This window comes from Sander vitreus, chromosome 2, assembly GCF_031162955.1.
Source record: "Sander vitreus isolate 19-12246 chromosome 2, sanVit1, whole genome shotgun sequence".
Taxonomy (NCBI): domain Eukaryota; kingdom Metazoa; phylum Chordata; class Actinopteri; order Perciformes; family Percidae; genus Sander; species Sander vitreus.
In genome coordinates this window covers 31,705,315-31,727,814 of record NC_135856.1, presented here as the reverse complement: position 1 = coordinate 31,727,814, position 22,500 = coordinate 31,705,315, and the positions used below count along the sequence as shown (strand labels likewise).

The following is a 22,500-nucleotide window of genomic DNA, read 5'->3' as shown; positions in this document are numbered from 1 at the left end:
CACACACACACACACGCACAAGCAGAGAGGAGCGAAAGAGAGAGGATGGATCAGAGAGACAGTGATGTTTAAGCACCACCTGTGAAACAACAAATACACACACACACACAAAGCCAAAAATTGATGTATGTACACACGCTAATGCAGACTAAGAAATGTGAATCTAAATCCAGCTAGCATCACTTCACCCAAACACAAACAAATACAATTACCAAGGGTGTCTCTGGGGAGATCAACATATCAGCACTAATTACTCCACAACAAGAAATAAACACACACACACACACACACACACACACACACACACACACACACACACACACTTACCTATCCAGCTGAGCTTTGATAGTCCTCAACATTTACATTGGTTTACCTGAATAGTCCAACCAAGGCTCTGTCTAGGAACTGAGTAACTAAGACATAATTGTGTCTTAAAGAACAGAACCACGTTTCAATAAAACCAAAGAACCTGTTGTGACAGAGCACATAAACAGTAAGCAGTGATGAAAGTCTTGCTAATACCGCCATTGGTTACTCAGGCAATATGCTAGCTTTGCAGCGGAAACACTGTTGAATACATCTAAAAGCAATCATTATAATAAACACTGCTTGCTGTCTTATCTTTTATGTGAATGGCATGTCTGTTTAACCTCATTCGGACCAAGTGATTAAAGATCTAATGGGGGGGGGGGGGCATTCCCTTCTGTTTTTTATTGGATTTGGCATATGTTGTCATTATTTTCTTCTTGACATACTGAAGAATGTTGCAGCTTTTAGTCCAATACGCCTACAATTTGGGCACAGATTGTTCTCAAATTTTTTAAAGCGCTGATTGCCAGGACCTCTTTTAAAGCTGACAAACATTGCCAATTGCATTCAGTTTAATATGACCCACCTTGTAATTAAGTTATTCCAGTGTTCATTAAAAAAGTATACTCCAGAGATTTTGTATTGCACTTCAATAAAGTTGGGGGGGGTTTACAAGAGACAGATTTAAAATATATATTGCCAATATTAATGCAGCATAAGCCGAGATATCCTGACTTCTAGTCCCTAGCATGGGTTGAGCTCCAGAAACACTGGGCCCTACACTACCCATAATAGAATTTGATAGCCTCTTTTTATTAGACTCTCCCTGCCCGGTTGTCTTTCAAACATTACACTCCCCGTTTCTAACGCAGAGTTTTCATTAAAAGATTTGTCTCCAATCCAAGATTACCCTGATGACGTCACTATGACATCATCAGGGTTATTTTCTCAGACTTGACAAAGCCTCACAAGAGACTTTTTATAAAACTATTTGTATAGGCTAAGTAGTACTCCCCTAAAGAACTGATATTGTTGTGTGAAATCGCTGGATTCCACTTTTTAAATGTTACCACTTGTCCACATCCTGTTAATATTGCTCAAATAATGTGCATCTGCACCCACTTCCACACACTGATAAATGTCATTACAATGGAGCTGGATGCATGTAGAACCGTGAACATTTTGCACTCCATTCTGCATTGCTCACTTATTTCTCTCTTTCCAGGCCCCTTGACACTCTTTGTAATATGCTCCATCCTCACTCTACAATAAATCTCTCTCTTTCTGCATTTGCCTTTCTCCTTTAGAGCGTTTTTTTTTCTTTTCTGCACATCCCTCTCCTCTCTCTTCCTGGTCTCCAATTCTCCTCTGCTCACTCATATAAATCTCTCCCCCCCCCTTATACCCACTCCCTCCCCAAATCTATGAAACACACACAAACACACATGTGCACAGACCCGCGCTCGCTCACTTACGCACACAAACACACAGCCCTTCAGGCAGCAGCCACAAAGGCCCCATATTAATAAATCTGCTCCTTTATTGGTGCTGAGTGTCTCTGGCAGAGGGAGAAAGAGAGGGAGGAGGGAGGAGGAGCAGGACAGGAGACGCAGAGATCACCAGAAGGGAGGAGGAGGAGGAGGAGGAGGTGGAGGAGGAGGTGGCTGACTGACTGTAGTCATATCATGTACACAAGGGAGGCAGAGTGAGAGAGAGACAGAGAGATAAAGGGACAAGGAGACAACATTGACAAGTAAATCTTTAACAAGCATGCACACACCCGCACACACACTTTCCATTGACGATAATACAATGGCCCTGAGATAATGAGAAGAACAATACAAGTGTGATGTTTCACTTGGGTCGGTTTGTTCGTTAAGATGCAGTCCACCCACACTTCCTTAACATCCTCAATCCAGTAGATTATTAGGGACACCTGAAACCTGGCTGAACCACCGGAGTGTTCACAGTGGGCTGTGCTGGTCGCTGGGCTCAGGAAACAAACTGCCTGAGGTGGGCTTTTGGTAATGACAGCAGCTAGCTCGGCTTAGTGGTCCAATCTCAGCCATCAGTCAGCTGTGACAGATTGGGGATATGAGCTAAGGAGCCGTTTAGCTTTGGTGTTTGGCGTGGTGTGTGAGTGCATGCGCTTGTGTGTCTGGCGAAGGAGGAGTGGGGGGGCTATCAGTGCTGCTAGTGTTGCAGAGGCATCAATACACTGTCGACAGGCCATTTTCCTATGCCTATTCCCGGTCCTGGCTTGTTGCTGGGGAAACTACCGCCATTTTACCGTTTCTGGCTGCACCTCTGGAAGGTTTTGTAAAACAGCAAACCATTTTCGTAATCTGTCCCGGTCAAGTGTTTAAATAAGCTTGTATTAGCTTACTTTTTTAAATTTATTTCTGAATCCTTGACATTGGGTGTTCTGCGTGTAAAAATGGAGTCCAAGTTATCTGTATATTTTATAGAAAACCTCCAGTGGACAGCCAGCGTTTCATATAGCGCCTCAAGGATTGACCAGCAAACACTGTTGAGTGGTGTGTTCTCCTCCCGAGGTCATGGGATGAGTGTTCTATAACACCACCACCCTTTAACGTGGCACTCATCTCCCCCGACACTGCCTTCCGTTTTCATTTGAAGAATGACTCTGTAATCAGAGCTCAAGCTACAGACAAACGGCAGTTGAAGGAAACCTTCCTCGCGGACCAACGCAGCTGCAACAGTACTGACTACACTTTGGCCTCGCCGCGTTGATTAAAAATACTAATGGAGAGCAACAGTTCCCTTACCTGTCCGTGAGGCTGCATGGCGCTGTAGGGCATGTTCTGGTTCAACACTTTCTGCTTCATCAGCAACATCCTCTTCTGCTCCTCACTCAGGTGGGCTGTCTGCCCCGGGATCGGCCCTTGGGTCTGCCCTGGCCCCGCCCCCTGGCCACCGCCTCCCGCACCACCCATGTAGGGAGGCATCATGGGGTTCTTGACCTGATTGTTCCCTCCCATGGGAGGAGTCATCCTCTGGCCTAGGTGATCAACCCCGCTGCCGCTGAAGTGACTCAGCGGTTTGGTGTTGTTATAGGACAACATGGCTGCAGTTTGCTGCTGCTGTTGCTGCTGCTGTTTGGACAGGGCGTTCTGGTTGATGCTGTTTGGCTGCTGCTGGCCCATCATGCCCATGTGGTTGTGAGGGAGGTAGTTGTTCATGGGGGCTTTGGGCCCATTGTTGGGGGCCATCCCAGTCACTAGAGGGCCCTGTGGCGTGTTAAAGGCTTGCGGTGGGTACATCATGGGGCTGTTGGGTTTGTCTTGGTTAAAGGGACCAGAGTTATAGGGACTGGTTGGAGCACCTGCAGGTGACCAGTTGGCTGCTTGTTGCTGCTGCTTTTGCTGCAGCAGTTTAGCCCGTTGCTGAGCCATTGCTTTGAGCTGCTCTGCTGGAGAAAGTTCTGGCGTCACTGGCCCTACAGGCTGACCTCCAGGGGCGACTCCAGCCGCTCCGGGTCCTGTGCCCGCCTGACTGACCCCAGGGCCTGGGTTCATCATGTATCCATTCCCAGGCCTAGAGACTGCTTGCGTCTGAGCCTGGGTTGGGGTCTGAGGGGAGCGAGCCACACAGTTGTGCAACGGGGAACCCGATGCCATGGCAACGGCTGGAGACTGCTGCAAAGGTTGCTGAGGAGGCGTTCCATTGGCAGTGGTGGCAAACTGCGGGCCTGACGAAGATGGTCGGACCTGTGGAGTCCAAACACAAACAAATCCCATGAGACTCGTTTCCTAATAACTCCTAAATAAGTAGTTCAACACAACGCCCGGGGGCGATTAGCTTAGAATAGAGACTCCAAAGTTGAAAATCATGCCCATCAACACCTCTAAAGCTTTTTAGTTAACACATTCAGCCTCTAGTTTGTTAAATCTGTATACAAACAGCAAAGTAAAAATAACAATTTGGGGTTTTAGGGGAAGTTACTTCTCAGAGTCTTGTTGTCAGTAGGTTTGGTACCATCTTGCCTGTGCAGATATACTAAAGCCTGTGCTCACCGGCCATATATGGTAACCAGCTACACAGCCGGAGACACCTCACAGAAGCACTTGATGAATGGATAAAACGGTCACAACACCCAACCCTCACTTAACTCACAACTTGTTGTTTTAACATTTCTGTTTGTGTACGTATTAAACAAATGAGATACAACTTGCTAATCAGACAGCTTTACACATGGCATATGTATTTCTGAACGGTCACATGCACTACCGTGCACGCTCGGCCGGAACGACTATCAAAACACAGAACAGAGAAGCTGGGACTACAACACACACAGAGGGAGTGTGACTTCATTCTCTGTTCACGATACCATTACTCCACTATATCTGCAAATATTTGTTTGCTGCTATATTAATGTTCTGAATGTTGGGTACAGCCTCTTTAAATGAAACAATATACATATATATACACTACCGTAAATTTCCGTAAATTTAAATCCACTCCATTTCCATAAATGTCCATTCCACTCCATACTCAATACCAGCTGAGATCAGTTGCATTGTTTTTTTTTAACCAGGGCAGCAGTTTTCAGATTACATTATGTGCTTATTGCAAAAGGGTTCTCCAATGTTTTCTCAGTTAGCCTTTTAAAATGATATCAGATTAGTAAACTGAATGTGCCTTTGGAACATTGGATGAATGGTTGCTGATAATGGGCAATGTAGATATTGCATTAAAGATCAGCCACCCACTCAGAGGACCACGGCACTTACCCGTTACAGAAATATATTGCTAAGCCTTTGCAATGTCCACGGAAATCTGTTCCTACCTTGAGAGATTTTTTTGTCTTGCTGGAAAGCATCTGTCTCTGACCCAAATCCATAACAGCTAGCTTATAAAACTGGCTATTATATTATAACCCCAACACACTGCTTGAGCGTTTCATGTTTGTTTGTTTCTTTCTTGTTCTGCACATCTCACAGTTTACTCATGACTTAGTAATTCAGAAAGTAAACACCTGTGTGATTACATTACTATGAATTACAATCGAGAATACGTTCCTATTTAAAATCAGTTCAAGTGATCTGATTGCTGAAGAAAGTGGTTCAAAAGGACAGAAATGATCAGATCTCATCAGATTTGATTTTAAAAAAAAAAAAGAAAAACTTCCAAAGGCAATTTCTACTTATTACCTGAATTACTTGCATCAGGAATTGCATCAGGTATAGATCATAAACACTGTCATGTGTACTGTGCATGCAAATTATACATGGTTTATGAATTGTTGCTGTCATGACATGTCAATCTATTGTGTCTGTTGAAAATAAAATCAAATAGGCATTTAAATTGGCACTCCAAGTGAGTTACACGCTAACAAATCGATAAAACTACCTATAGAGAAAACATCTAAGCTGGTCTCAACTTGACTTGTTAATTATGAATCTGCCATTGGACAGCTTTTTGACCCTCTCAGTTTGGGATGTCCCGATCAGCTTTTTTGACCCCCTGATCACGTTTTAAATACTGAATATCTGCCTATCAAAAACAAGTTCCCGCTGGATAAAGAAAACTACACTTAGTTACGCCTCTTGCGCTTAATAGTCAATCTTTCCTTTTCTATTCATGTTTAACTCCAGGGAATATCAGCCTGTGTAACCCGTGGTTAAGAAGTGTGGAGAATTGGAGTAATCTGCTTCTGTAAAAAAAAAACAGATGACTAAGGAAGACGGACTTTTTTTACTTGTTGCCAAGGCCTGGCAAGCTACTAGACACTCTGTGGACAGACACTGGTGAGTGGCTAAGGGCCATCTTGGTTTGAAAGTGCCGGCATCCAGCCGGTCTGGCGGTATGTCTGTGCCGCAGGGCGTGTGTGTTAAAGGCGCCGATCACTACAAGCTGATGTAAATGATCGGAGTAAGGTATTAGGGGTAAAAGCCGATCCCCGATCAGTTAAAAAAAATGCCCATATCGGCTCTGAAACGATACTTGCAATCAGGACGTGAACATCCCTACTACTCAGAACTGACCTGCGGAGAGCCCATGGGAACCTGTGGGCCTCCCTGTGGAGGCTGAGGAGGAGGAGGCAGGGTTGCTGCCGGCGCCGCCGTCGTGTTCCCGGCTGCTTCTTGCGGGCCTGGTGTCTGATTGTTACCCGGCCGGCCAAACTCTGCCTCTTTCTTGTCCTCAAAGTCCTCGTTGAAGAGGTCGTGCATGTCGTCCTCTGGCACAGTGTTGGCCAGCTCGTCGATAAGCTCCTGCCACTCTTGGTCGTTGAGGTTGATGTCCGAGAACAGTTTGTTCTGATTGGACAGAGACTGGGGATCGGAGGACTCCATCCCACCCCCGTCATCCAGCGGCTCCTGTTTCAGGTCTTTGAGGAGGCCGAAGCTGTCCTCCAGGTCCAGCGAGCCGTTCAGCTTCATGTCCTGGAGATGGTTGCCGCCGTTCTTCCCCAGCTCGTCTGACGTCTGGCCTACATGGTTGCCGTTGCTGTTTGTAGTGTTTTTTCCGGTGGAAGTGTTGGGCCCGCCAAGCAAGGGCTTAATGTCCATTTGGTGATGCAGTGGAGAGATGGGTGGGACATTGTTGTTATTGTTGTTGTTAGGGAGACCCGTGAGTGAGTCCAAACCACCGGGGCCCTCCTTCCGTACCCGTTTGGTAGTCGGCGAGTAGCTGCCTCCGTCGCAGATGCCGTTCTGTTCTCCATTGAGGGGCGACCGTGCACTGTCCAGTTTCCTCTTTACAGTCTCCTGGAGCTGTAACAAAGAAGAAAAAGAAAACAAATTAGGGCTGGAGGAGCACCAGAGGTGGGACATGTTAGCAAAATGAAAACTTTTCTGTGGTCTTCAGGGCGCTAATGATGGAAGCAACATTAGATACTAAATCAGTAAGGCAACAGGCTGCTTCATCTCTACACAACAACTCTCTTGAGAATGCCAAGGTGTGCTGAAAATCTAAATATCACCAAGACAAATGGTACTTTCTGTACAGATTCAATCTGGCTGAAATAATGACACACACCAGTTCTCACACTCTCCATTAGGGCTGCACGATATTTTGTTTTATCGTCTACATCGCGATGTGCGCGTGCACGATAGTCACATCGCAGGACGTTGCGATGTTGACGCTACAACTTCTTTGCTGCTTGATAAAAAAGTAAACTTTCACCGTTCTCCTTTTCCATGATTGTTACCGGCCGACCCTTCCCCTTTAAGACAGGTGGTCATGTGACGTAACGTTAGTCCGACGGGGGGGGGGGGGGGGGTTGTTATGGTAATTGAGGCTCTCCCGTTCAAGGGGGTAAGCTTCGCTTCAGAGCTCGAATCTCCTATGGAGCCATTTTGATGCTACAAAGCCATCACCTCCCGTTAGCATCCCATTGACTGCCATTCATTTTGACGTCACTTTGACAGTGAATAACTTTACATCTGAAGCGTTTAAAGACTATTTGTCCATTGTTTATTTCTAAAGAAACACGACAATGTATAAAAGGCTCCATTACCTTGTGTCTCACGTTATGGCTCCGTAGCAGACGTTTTTGTAAAAATAGGCTAACGATTGTGTCATAACACCGCGACTTACTGTCGCATAGTAGAGGAATTACCGTATAGTACAGGAGAAGCTACTAGTACTAACTACTAATGTTAGCTAGCATTTTAGTTAGCAATAATTAGCCTGTGCCTATGTTATCTCCTTACATATACCTACGCTCTCCGTCTCTGCAAGATTGGGAATGATTGAGATTTCTCTTGGCACAGCTACCAGAAGACTTAGTAGTCAGTGTTTTATGTTCGCTGCAAAGACAAACTAAATCACCTGATTAACGCAACGTAATCACGACGTCTCCCGGCCATTTTTCACCGCAGAAAGCTGCTACCAGCCAGGCTAAAGCTAACATAGTTAGCCTAAAGAAACAAGGCGTCTGTCCCAACTAACGTTATACATTATAACACTAATCTACAACAGCAGTCTGTTTCTGATATAAGGTAATTTACACTGAACTAAGTGCTCTTGGATACACAGTTTGTTGAAGAGTGTGACATGCAGGCTCTGCATGCACAGCAAACCAACAATCATGATCAATTTTAATCAATTGATCAAACAACCAAAGCAGGCCCCGCTAGTCGACCACAACCTGAAGTTTAGAGGAAGCAACATGCATTATTAATATTCACTTTAGCCTGGATTGATATTATATGAATACAATGGTGTCATGTCAGTCAACCAGTGTATTTCTTCCTAATGTCCCTCTCCAAAATCTCTTCAGAAGAGTAATCACAGAGCTTACTTGCTTTGGTTTTTGTAAAGCATTAAAGTTCAACAAAGACTGGTTCACATAAGAACATTTCCTTTTTCCTTTTTATTTTCTTTGTAGATGCACTCCCCTACAAAATCACCCCAGTAGTTGAGAATGATTTAGTATTTCTAAATAGGGCTATTTATGACCTCTTGTAAAAATGAGTCTTTTTTTCATATCGCAATATAGATCGCAGGGAAAAAAAAATATTGCAATGTAAGTTTTTTCCAATATCGTGCAGGCCTACTCTCCACGACTAAAAGCCAATTTATGGTCCTGCGTTAAATCTATGCCGTAGGTACGTACATACGTAGGTACATGGAGATACGGACCCTACGCCGTAGCCTGACATACACCTCTTAAAACATTTAACTACACGTTGCGGTGACGCAGACCGCAACAACTGTGATTGGTCCGCTAGGCCGTGGCAGGGTAGCGTTGTATTTCCCCCGACTCATTTCCTGGTTCTCCTTCTCCATAAACAACATGGAATCAAGGAGAGGGTTAACTTTTCCTGCTACAGCTTTCAGACCGTGGTCAGAAATCACAAGGGAGACACTTTGTTTCTCCGTCTACGCCTCTAGAGTCGGTACTCGCTCTGAAGCTAATCGCTGTCACTCTCTCACTCGCTCTACCACACACTCCCCAGCATACACACATGCCGGCTCTGCTATTCTCTTAAAGAGATATGCTAGAACGACGCAGACACCAGCGCACAAGTATAAACCTCAGGCCACTTATGTAGACTACGGCGTAAGCGCTGCGTGGAGCCCCCGCAGAAGCAGAAATCCCGCTTCAAGAGCAGGCTGGACTCTAAGGTTTTCTAAGAAAGGGAGGAAAGATCAAAAGAACAGCTCGTTCCATCTGTAGTATTCTCCCCATCATTAGCATCAGCCAGTGGGCAGATGAGCCCAGTCTGAATCCACACCCCGTTCTTAGCCTTACTGTAGGCAGCCAGCGCACAGTCCGCCAAACTTAACAGTCTAACTGCCTCAGTCATGGCACAGACGAGATAACGACAGGGTGCTAACGAACGCTGGCTGGCAGTTAAGGTAATCACTATCATAGACCTGGGTTGAAGAGGAGAGGAGGTATGGAGGGACAGCAGACAGAAACTCAGACATAGCAAGAGAGAAGTGAGACAAAGGGCAGAAAACGAGGAAAGGAGTAAGACCATGCCAACACGGGACATTTTAAATTCTCTACATTTTGGCCTTTTAATCAACACCAAGCAGATGTTTTCCACCACCAAAAAAAATGATCTCGCAAGTTTGAACATTTGAAAACAGCGTTCGCACGTTGCTTGTGCTGACATGAAAACATGGGTCTAGAAAACTGATAAATGTCAGTGTCAGCAGGGGGTTAGTTTTACAGTTAGCTAACAATTCTGTGCATTTGATGATACAGGGCTTACAGTTCAATGAAATCTCAGGAAATGGGATGTTATTTCTTTGATACATCGGCTAGTCAGGACAAGACATTACCAGAGAGGACGAGGCCCAAAATCTGAGTGAGGCGCATGAAACTTCTTGGTGCATTACAACTGGCACCTCCAGATTCAGAGACAGGTTGTTGTTGTTGTTGTTTTTCACAAGCAATTTGCACATTAAATTAGAAAACTAAGCACTGTCATTCACTCATGCTGCTACACACCTGCACTTTACTTAACAATGTGCAAAAACTAGTCAATTACTTTACCATTTACACTACTTTTTACCGTCTTCACATTCTCTGCTCTATGTTCTTAGTCAATGTGTGTGTTTTTATGTTTGTACCATAGAGTAGCACTTTTAATTTCGTTGTATGTACTGTAAACAGGGGCGATTCCAGGATTTTTTAAGTGGGGGTGGCACAGGGGGAACCAATAATCAGTCAGGGGGTCCCAGGGGATTTTATCTGAATACAGTCTAGAATATCTGCTTAGAAATAAAGGAAATATTGGATAGGATAGAACACAATGTAATTTTGCTAAATAAAACACATCACATTCATTATTAATTTCACTTGTTTTTATTCTCAACAAATTGTGTTTCCAAATAAGCCTACAATACACATTTTCTATGGTCTTTTAAGGCCAAAATGTAGATAGTCATCATGGCAAACAATTGGTCATGTGACAAGGGTTGGGGAGTTTCCCCCCACAGAACCATATAAAAAATAAAGTGCAATACACTTACAATAAACTTGCCTCAAACTTCAACACAGAAAACGTTGCTGTACAGTTTTCAGATGATAGGTAACAGAACAGGAATACACAATTTATTTCTTACAGCAACAAGTGCTCTACAGTGAATATGTTTCTACTTCTAAACTGGCCTTAACATTTCAGCAAAGTACACAGTTGCCACACAGTGTGTGTCTAAAGTATATATCCATTTACCAAATGGAAAGGCAGCGATTGGCAGAACAGGCAGCAAAGTGACAGTGCTCTGATCTAATGGAAATCAAATTTGTCATATTGACAGCACTCTAGCCCAATGGAAGGCACACTGGAGTCTTCGGCCTTGTGAGGACAGCAAGGGAGTTGGCAGCGATGTCGGCCCAGGTAAACAAGGGGGAGTGGCAACAACTAAACTGCGATGAAAAAAGGGGCAAAGTGCATACAAATGGAGGTTTCTGTGCAATTTAATAAACTCTCAATCTCAATTTTACTCCTAGCTACTGTTAATTTCAAACCCTAATGAAGTTGGCAGAGAAATAGTAGATGCTATTAAAATGACGGATGGGAAGCAGGCACCTCATTTATGAAAGGTTCCCAGGGTGAACATTTTTGTGCTCTGACCCAAATCCAAGTCAAAGTTTAGGATTCATTCAAAAAGATGGTCTTTTGTGTTAAAAGTAGTGCCAAAGGCTTGCCTTTAACTTCTTTGCGCAATAAATGGATGGTATGGTTCCAGGGTTAGTTCATCTTTTTGTTTTAAATACATTTCGGATAAAGTCAGAGACTATTATTAAGAGCTGAAGAAGAAGCGCAAATTGATTTTATTATAACTAGGTTTTGTCAAAGAAGCTCCTCTTTAAATATTGTTTAATGCTGCTGACATTCTAAACAAAGTGAAATGAAATAAAATAGTTCAATACTGCAAAAGTCTAGGATAATTGAAACAAAAATTACATTACGTTATTAAAAAGAGCATGTAATGAAAATGTACAATGTAAATGTACGGGAAAAAAAGAGAAAGAACACAAGGTATAAGATACTGAAAAATTACACTGAAACCTTCCTCCTATCTCATTCCTCTCAGTCAATTTACACACACACACACACACACACACACACACACACACACACACACACACACACACACACACATTTGCACAAATGCATACAAATGCACAATGATTGGAGCAGTTTACAAAACACATATCGCCTACAGTACGTGTATCCTGCATATCTACATTTCAAACAGTCTTTTGTGAAAAAAGGAGCTCAGGAGCAGAGAAATATTTTGTAGAATCTATGCTCTTAGCTGTCATATGTGAAAGAGTCACACACAGACACACACACAAAGGAGGCACCATGGATACATGTGTGTGTGCAAATGCACACTTAGCTCTTTGTTATTCAGATGGAACAACAGACAAAATATATTCAGATTGTATTCTGACCCTGAGGTGGACTCACTCAAGCGCACGCACACACACACACACACACACACACACAATCCTTTTTTGACTTTCTTGTTTTACTGGTGTGTGCATGTGTGGGGTGGGGCTGTCAGGTTGGTTTCGCCTCTGTTCTCCACTATGACTGACAGTCAGCCTAATTATATTTATGGCATGATAAACACCATTAGTATCGACAGCCCAAACTACTGTGTGTGTGTGTGTGTGTGTGTGTGTGTGTGTGTGTGTGTGTGTGTGTGTGTGTGTGTGCGCCTTGAACTCTTATGCTGGTGTAGCTGTTAGGGGAACAACTGAGAAAAACACAGGTAAACACACATCTCCACTGTCAAGACACGGCTTCATCAACTGTGTGTTTGTGTGTGTGGTCCTGCGATCAATGGGTTTAAATAATTCAGGTCTCCAGTATGCCGGTTTGGTTTTGTGTGTGTGTATGTGTGTGTAAGGGTGTTTGTGCATGCAAGTGTGTGTGTGTTACAGACTTTCCCTAAATGCCAGTGACTCCTGTTGATAATAACAGACTCGCCTTTTAAAGCCCACCTATAAAAACTCCCATAATTATCCAGGTGGTGTGAACTACAGCTCCCACACACGCACGCGCACGCACGCACACACACACACACCTCTATAACAAATTACCATTTTAACCTTCTTGATATAATCCCGAATATAGAGACAACAAAACCAAACCAAACAAAGAAATAGAAAAATGCATGCAGACAGAAAGAGAAAGACTGTGTGTGCTTCTGTCTGCTCAGTACTGTATGAGTCAACATGCCATAGCCTGAGGGAACGTAATTAATGACAAAACTGTAAGCCAGAACCAAATACTTTATACTAACTGCAGCAAAAATAATCATTTGTTTCTTTAAGCACAATTAGCAACCTAATTACACCTCTGAAGTACAGTAATGTACCTGTGTGTATTCAATTGACAATCCAGGCAACAAAGTACCTGAATTGGGAGAAACAAGTGTTGCACGTGTGAGAGAAAGAGAGAGGAGAAGATATATCGAGAGTCAGAGAGACAACGAATTCTGAAGTAGTTTAATCAAGCAGGAGTGCTTAGCGAGAGCGCGGGGAAAAGAGCATCGAAACAAAAAGAACGGGAGGATGTAAAAGAGCAAAGAGAAGCGAGCGCTGCTCGTTTCCCCTCCTGAGTCTCTCGCTGGATCCTTTGACATAAACACCTGCTGACTGCTCCTCTGTCAGCTCCCACAACAGACAGAGAGAAAGAGAGAGAGAATGGCAAAGATACAGAGAGACAAAGGTAAGAGAGAGAGAGAGAGAGAGAGAGAGAGAGAGAGAGAGAGAGAGAGAGAGAGAGCAAGAAGGGATTCATTTGTCAGGCAGATGGTCCTTTTTCCTTTGAGTGGAGGAGCAACCAGAACATGAAGATGAAGAGGAGAGAGGGTGAAGGAGAGAAGAGGTTGGTAGGTAGGGGAGGGAGGGAGGAGGAGGAGAAGATAGGTGGCTTGATGGAAAGGCATGGCAAATGACAGCGGGGAGCAAACGATGAGAGGGTGATCAGAGAGGGAGAGGGAGGGAGAGACAGAGACGGAACCACTAAGGTGCTGTTGTTATAGCAACCTGCTGCTCTGGTGCTTTGTGCGCTGCATCCTCCTCCTTCTTCCTCCTCCTCCTCCTCCTCCTCCTCCTCCTCCTCCTTCTCTCGCTCACTTACTCTTACTCTTTAAAGGTTGAGCATCATATCGGATTCAAAGTCTCAAGATTTAAAGAGCATGTCGATGTCGAGACAGTTCCACAATATGGGGACTTTTTTTTTTTATGTAACAAACTAAGTGTGGAGGCAGACTTGCATCTCGACCTGAGGATACTGGTCAACACAAGAAACCTTTTGTTTATGGGATTACACTCGCACAGCTAGAAAAACATACTGTACATCCCCTAATATTATGTCACAGAAGGTGTTTAATCCAAATTCACACAGCAATGGCGTCTTCTTTGAAAATGAAGGATGATTTTTTTTCAGCTATGCAGCCATTCTCCTCGACACCCTTTTCTATTCCATTCTACCTCCTTCTGCTCTTCTCTCATCCTTTCTTCCTCACTGCCACGTTATGTCTACACTGACTGCAGGGGACAGTCCTGCCAATAATAGGCAGGATATGGCCCTGCGACACACATGCAAACACACACTGAGTAGCTACAGGGTGATGACCACTGTACAAGAACAATTAGACATTTTTTTTTGCATTATTTTTGTTAAAAAAAAAAAAAGAGAGCTTTTTACAGTACGTCTCTGACACATTCAAATCTGAAAGGAGCTCACTATCGGCGTATGTGCAGGTGAGGACGCACCCTATTTTTTCCCTGATAATGCTACATTGTGAACAAGAAATCTGTGTTAAAAAAAAAAAGTCAGGCACCGAAATGAAGAACCGAAATTTTCGTTCTTATTCGGTCTCGTTACTACTGTTTACGTCGGAACTGGGGCCCTATTGGCACCGTGTTTCGGTACCCAACCCTATGGGGGAGCCAGTTAAATGATGACCTGTGGGTCCCGGGGACGCACTACGTTGAAAAAGGGCAAAGACAAGAGCAGCAGAAATGCTTACAGATAAATCCTGATCCCAGGAGCTGTTATGCTAACAAGAAGACCTACTGTAGGACCCGTTTACTAAGTTAAGAAAACCTATTAGACAGTGGAAACTGATTATAGCTACATTATCTATTCAAATGTAATCGCTAAAAGAGAATATAATGGGAATTTGTCTGTCAAAAAGAATTAATAATTATTCACATCTGTAAAGAAATGACAGAATGCATTTGTTTGCAAAGATGAATAATGTGGAGTGAATAGAATCAGGAAGCACAGAGCCACAAATACAGGTCATAATTTCATTTGGTTTTCCTTGTGCAGGCCAGTATGTACCTTGCGTGTGTGTGTGTGTGTGTGTGTGTGTGTGTGTGTGCACTTGTTCATGGTCTGGCCCACTAGACTGTGAAATGAGTCAATTAAATCAAACAGGTCTTTAATAAGTAAATGTGTGTGTGCCGCTTTGGGTGTGAGTGGTGTTGATGGGAGTTATGGAAAAAAGCTCTGGCAGGTATCCACCTATTTTAAATCATAACCTGCCAGTAAATGCTGCGGTAGGGGCTGTCATGGCTGCAACTGGATCGAAAAGCGCAAGAACGAAGAGGATGGAGGGCTTTCACTGACGGCCTATGTTCTTAAGTAAGTACGTATATGCTGTGGTTTAGTTGTACATGTACATGTGTACATGAGAGGGGCAAGACAGAAGACATGGCTTATAATAATTTAAGAAACCAGGAGCAGATGCCAAATAAAGAGTCAGGGCCAGATGTACGTACATTTGCGAATGTAGCGTTATCAGCGCCATCACCAACCCGCAGAAAGCGCACGCTGTGATTCTTCAGCTCATGTCGTATTTACCAAACCTGCAGTTCATCGGGTAATCAGCGCCTTTCTCCGCCCACTATACCGTAAACTGCGCTGTAGCAAAGTGTTAAGTACTTGTGCTCTGATACGGCTGAGTGCAGACTGTGATATTCCCACTGCTGATGCTATGACTGTTTGAAATTATCCTGATGCCAATATTTGTAATGTAGCGAGGAGTTTAACAACTGCTGGAATGGAATGTGAACGCTGAGTCAGAGATTCAATGTCATCTTTGATTTCTTCCAGTAACTGTAATATTGCATGGCTGCTTAATCTGTAACGCTTCATGATTTCGTGTTCACTCAACTGAAAAAGTGTGATCTTTGTGGCAAAAATCCTTTCAGCTCGTCTCCTTGGCCTATGTCTTCGTCTTGCTCGGATTACTGCTGCCATTTCACCAGGAGGCGTATGCGAGGAAACCTTGCGGCTGGTTTACACCTTCTTTTAAGAGGCAGAGAATTTTCAAGGCAAAATAGAGGCGCGCTGTCACGGGCGGTTTTTGTACATACCGCGGAATACATGATTAGGCGCACTTTACGCTTCCCCTCCCATCTCTTTATGGGAAACTCCCACTTTCCCCTTGACCCTCCAGTGAATGCATATGCATGACACGGAAAAGCGAAATTTGCCATTTTCAGTTCCCGTGACAGGCAGTCTGCAGTCAGTGCGGCCTGTTTGTACATACTTCGCCATGCTTTTACACACACGTTGCGAAACAAATAAGCCTTAAGTGGGCGCAAAAGCGTTAGTACATCTGGCCCTCAGTGTATTATTATTAGGGTTAGGGTTATTATCAGGCAGAAGTGTCAGAGAAACTGTCCATCTCAAGCACACGGCAGCGTGCACCCATCCTGCTAAAGTGTCCATGAGCAAGTCACAGAAACTTACCAGAGGAGCCTTTCTGTGAATGACCCTGATATAAAGGGGCTTCAACTTGGTCTGAGACCAAAAGCACTTTGTTGGAGAGGTTCTGGGCCACGTCAGTGAGCCGACTGAAGGTCCGGGTTAGCTTCGGACCTTAAAGGAATAGTACGCTTATTTGCTTTCTTGCAAACACTTAGGATGAGGAGATTGACACCACTCTCGTGTCTGTATGCTAAATATGAAGCTGGAGCCAGCAGCTGGTTAGCTTAGCTTAGCATAAAGACTGGAAACAAGGAAACAGATGGCCTGTGTCAGTTTGTAGCTTCTCACTCGGGCCAAACGTCTTGGCCGGTGCAGCACTCGACTCTGACACCTTCATAATATTTTGATTATTGTACTATTGCACCATTTTATTTCTAAATGCTAAGCTTTTAACACACAACAGTATTTACTTTTCCTGCCCATGTCGCTGAACATTGGGCAAGAGATGGACGGAACACAAAAACAAAGAGTCTGTGGGAGTGAAGGACAGAAAGCACCAAGTGACAATAGGAAGGTACAAACAAAATAACCATTTGGCCGCCATCCCAGAGAATGGTGTGTGTGTGTGTGTGTGTGTGTGTGTGTGTGTGTGTGTGTGTGTGTGTGTGTGTGTGAGAAAGCGCCTGCCAGTCTGCCTCCTGTACACAGGGGGGCCTATAAACCCCTGATTTGAATACACACGCAATTCTGGTCCTCCAAACAATAACGTCTTAAATTTGACCTTTTTCATTTTCCCAATTTTGCGGATGAATCCTGTTTTATTTTGCAGTTGGATTGTTAGTAGGTGGAAGTAATGCTTTTTTAACTCTAATACATTCTCATATGTAGTATAATAATATGTATAATAAAGACGCATTTCTTACATCTGCCAACACTCCAGCTGCAACATAAAACTGGATCATTTGATTATTGCCATTATAGTATATTATACATCTCCATGATAAAACTAAAATAAGAATGTATTTAAATTGTTGTTGTGAGGGCAATGTTGGCCTGATATCAGACAACTGATATCAGTCAATTGTAGTACCACCCTACAGAGGCACACGCACATACAGAAAAAAAACACTATTGTGGTGTGGTTTATTACATGTCTTTCTTATACTACTTGTACATGTGCTTTGTGTGTGTGTGTGTGTGTGTGTGTGTGTGTGTGTGTGTGTGTAGTAAGAAAGAAAGTGTGAGCGTGCACATGTGCGTGTGTCATCAGCAGTTTCAAACCTGCTGACCTGACATGAAAAACCTAGTGGCCACAAAAAACCATCACTTTTTCCCTTCCCATCTACCCCCATCCATCTCCCACTCCCCGACTCAGTAACAGAGACCTTAGTGTGTGTGTGTGTGTGTGTGTGTGTGTGTGTGTGTGTGTGTGTGTGAGAGAGAGAGAGAGAGAATGAAAGAAAATAAAAGGTGTAGTGCAGTGCGTAGTGCAGTGTGTGTTAACAGACACATTTACAAACCATTAGCATTAAACACACAACTAATTATCATCCAAGTCAAGGACTGTGTGTGCATTTGTAGTGTGTGTGTGTATGTGTGTGTGTGTGTGTGTGTTTATATTTTCGAGATAAAGTGTAAGTAAGAAAGAGGGCAAGCAGAGAGCAGAGAAGCAAGAGAGAGAGAGAATGAGGGGAACAGAGAGGGCAAACTGTGTGAGTGTGTGTGTGCGTGTGTGCGTGGTTCCTGGCTGAGCAGCTCCTCTCTATTTATAGAGCTGCGGCTCCTTCCTGTTTCTGGAGCTGTACCATCACGCCAGGAGGGGGTGGGGTGGGGTGGGTTAGAGAGAGAGAGAGAGAGAGAGAGAGAGAGAGAGAGAGAGAGAGAGAGAGAGAGAGAGAGAGAGAGAGAGAGAGAGAGAGAGAGGACAAGGGAGAGATGAGGAGAGGGAAGTGTGAGTGGGTGTGTGGGAGGGGAAACTGGTCATGTTTGAGTCTTTAGTAAATCAACAGATCCTCTCTCTCTCTCTCTCTCTCTCTCTCTCTCTCTCTCTTTCCCTCTCGCTCTCCCCCTCCCCCCCCATCCCTTCTTCCTCCCCCTCCCTCTTACTCAACAACATGGTCTCTCCAGCAGCTACGATGAAACTACACGCCAGAGAGGGAGAAGGAGAAATGGGGGAAAGAAACAGACAAAACTAAACAGTGCTAAAGGATGATTAGTGGGCTATTTCTGCATTTGATGGCGAAATTACAGACTTCTCTTGCACACCGACGAGTTCAAAAAAAGAAGGGAAAAAAAAATAAAGAGATGATTGCGGACATGAAATAACAGAGCAAACCCTCAACAACTGTTGACCTAATGGCTTTACAAAATAATGTGCTATCTGTGTGATTAAAACCCCTGGTTTGTTTGTAGCAAGACAACCTGGGATTCAGAGTTGGGTTCTCTGGAAATCACGACACAGAAAGAATGAATGAGAGTGAGACTAATTGAAACAGTCTGTGAGACCGGCAATCCTTACAAACCGTACAGCCACTCCCATTCTATACTGCCCGTGAAGGAAGACGATGCCCTATGATCAGAGTCTGTCTCAAACACATACTGGCACGTTACGTTTAGGCTATTAGAAAAAGCATGTTACGAGTTTTTAAAGGCGATCTATTATTTCTTTCATATATATATATATATATATATATATATATATATATATATATATATATATATATATATATATATATATATATATACATAAAATGTTACAATGTCAGATGTTCATATCAAATGAGGCCAAAGTTTCAAATAATGTGGTAAACGTACGTAAAAGTAATCCATGTGAGCAACAACCTCAGATTTCAGACCGTCCTGAAATCACCGATTCTAACTCTACGTTTTTCCTACTCTCGGCTCGAGGTGACGTCAATCCGTGCTGGGTTTCTTTATACGGTCATCGCCTCCAAAACCGTTACTGCAGTGTTTACGTTACACTGCTACTTGTAGCTACATGCTAACGTTAAACCCGTTAATCTTGGCTGCCGATGTTGTTTATTTCTCCCCAATTTCAGAACACATTCCTGCGGCAACAAAAGTGCTGCTGTCCTCTGTTACAGTCGGCGTTACTTTTTTCAGTAACGAGTAATCTAACTGATTACTCTTCCCGTCTTAATAACGCCGTTACCGTTACTGCCCAAAAATGCGGCGCGTTACTATATTTGAAGCTGTTGTTTTTCATCAGACCAACTAGATCTCTGAGTCTGAGCCGAGAGGCAAATACTTTTTTTTAACTGTTCTTCCTTGGTTAGTGGGCAGTGCACGACCCAAGCGCATAAATGCTGACGATTGGCTGAGGTTGAGTAAAATGTCATGGTAAGCCAATCAGAGGCAGAGTTGGGCGGGTGTTCGAAAGCATGCATAGTCAGACACACAAGAACAACACAAGCGAGTCAGTCAACGAGAGAGAGACAGGTATGGCGTTATGAAATCAAGGAAAGGGTTAACTTTTCCTGCTCCAGATTTCCCACCGTGGTCGGAAAGAACAGGGGAGACACTTTGTTTCTCTCACTATGACTCTAGAGTCGCTACTCGCTCGAAAGCTAAATCGCCGTCACTCTCTCACTTCTCCCTCGCTCTATCACCTACTCCGCACGCACGCACACACACACACACACACACACACACACACAAGTATAAACATCAGGCCACTTACGTTATTTGCACTACAAAGAGTGTATATATTTGTTATTTATTTTTGGTATAGTGCTTAACAAGCATCATTTCATTTTGCCCAGTTGTGGCCTGTTGAGGTGTGTTATTTCGATCCACTATATAAACATACATGGCATTTGATTGGAGGCTAGTCTCCCTTTGTCCCACAGCAACATTAAAATAGTTTAGATTTGTGTACATTGTTTCTGTTAATAATGTATTGTATTAAGGTTCCATTTCATTATAATATTCAGATTTATCATAAATAATTGAACATGCACATGTATTTTAAGTTCAATTAAAGAGGGGTAGGTGGAGGTGGGGTCACATTTGAGCATTTCAAAATGTACTTGAAAGTAACGCAATAGTTACTTTCATAATTTGCAACTGAATAACTAATTTAGTTTTTTATATATATATATATATATATATATATATATATATATATATATATATAACAAGAGACAGGCACTCCAACAGAGCGTCTCAGACAGAGGGTGAATACAGGTGCAGTAGCCATGGGCACTATGAAAAAGATAAAGTGGTTTTTGAACATTAAAGGTCCCATGGCATGAAAATTTCACTTTATGAGGTTGTTCAACATTAATATGAGTTCCCCTAGCCTGCCTATGGTCCTCCAGTGGCTAGAAATGGCGATAGGTGTAAACCGAGCCCTGGGTATCCTGCTCCGCCTTTGAGAAAATGAAAGCTCAGATGGGCCGATCTGGAATCTCCCTTTATGATGTCATAAGGAGCAAGGTTACCTCCTCTTTCTCTGCTTTGCCCACCCAGAGAATTTGGCCCACCCATGAGAAGGAGAGAGACATCATGGCTTTCAAACGAGCAAAGTGACAGTTGGTAAAGGCCACACCCCCACCCTCCACCTAGCCCCCCCTCTCTCCTCCTCAATAGCATTTAAAGCTACAGACACAGAAATAGCACGTCCTAAGGAAAGCTCATTGTGGGACTGGCTCTAGTGGCTGTAATTCTGCACTAAGGCTGAATTTCGGGAAAGAGACTTCAGATACAGTATTAGGGACCACTAAGGTCTATATAAAAGAGACTTCAGATACAGTATTAGGGGACCACTAAGGCCTATATAAAAGAGACTTCAGATACAGTATTAGGGGACCACTAAGGCCTATATAAAAGCATCCAAAGAGCACCATGTCATGGGACCTTGAAAGCATGTAAACTAGTATAAACACAGACTACAAGTATGAACCTGAAAATCAGCATGATTGGTCCCCTTTAAAAATAACAATTTTGGCTTTGCTTGTATTTATGAAATAGGCTAAGTGTGCTTTATTTGCACTGGTCGGCCATATTATATAAAGACTGGAATGGGACACACTATTTTAAATGACTCCGATGGGGCCAGAAATCTTGATCCGGACATACTACTGGTTTGCCTGTTGTTGCTAGTGAGTTTCTCTGATCTGTTGGTCACTTTGGAAGGTGGCCAGTGTCCGTATGCCTATTCAATTGTCAATAGGTAATTTGCTACAATTGTATGTAATATGTAATTTTATATTAGGCCAATGAAGAAGTGTTGAGTCCTGACTGGAGATATGGAAAAAGAACAGTACAAGACAGGAAAAGAAAGAGTGAACGGGGGACTCCTGGCTTCATGGCCAGATGGTCACCAGGAGGGGTCTGACAGCTGTGTGTGTGTGTGTGTGTGTGTGTGTGTGGTTTTCTGTGTAAGTGTGTGTGTGCAAGAGAGAGAGAGAGAGATAGGGACAGAACACCTGTCCTCCCTGGACACAACAATAAAAGAGAAAACAAGAAAGCCCAGCTAAACTCAACATGGGCTAAATCAAACACCAGGCAGGAAACAGAAAGAAGGTGCGAGAGGGACTGAGAGAAAGCAACAGAGCAAAAGAAAGATGGCTACAGAGAGTGATATACAAGAGTAAAAATAAGGATGAGAGAGACCGGTGGAAAATTAGTGGGCAGATATTAAAGGTACAATGTGTACCATTTCTGCATTAAAATGTCTAAAAAGACTATAAATGTTATACATTTTGTTGAGTTGTGTTCTATCCCAAATGTTTCCAACAATGTTCAAACCTGAAATAAGAAATCTATAACTTTATTTCAATCCAAGGGGTGTTTGGTCAGTGGCGTGTATACATCCACTGTTTTGATTGAGAAAATGATATATTGGTATGTTTAAACATTTGGTTTCTTCACATGGATCGTGTTTGTATCATCACACGTGGAAGAATGACACCTGCAGCCAAAAACAAAGTATGTTTGCATGTAATGTTGGTATTAGTGGGTTTATGACTCTACTTTCTGTGTCTGTGTGCGTTTC

The 22,500-nt window shown here is 43.4% G+C and overlaps 1 protein-coding gene across 1 annotated transcript in view; it reads right to left on the bottom strand.

Annotated features, from left to right (window-relative positions):
• Positions 1-22,500, bottom strand: part of maml3 (mastermind-like transcriptional coactivator 3) — a 113,094-nt gene that overhangs the window by 46,982 nt on the left and 43,612 nt on the right. Inside the window, exons 2-3 of the mRNA XM_078266096.1 lie at positions 6,318-7,046; positions 3,099-4,040 (exon numbers count right to left, since the gene is read on the bottom strand). Coding sequence (XP_078122222.1) covers positions 3,099-4,040; positions 6,318-7,046 — 1,671 coding nt within the window. The remainder of the gene's footprint in view (positions 1-3,098; positions 4,041-6,317; positions 7,047-22,500) is intronic.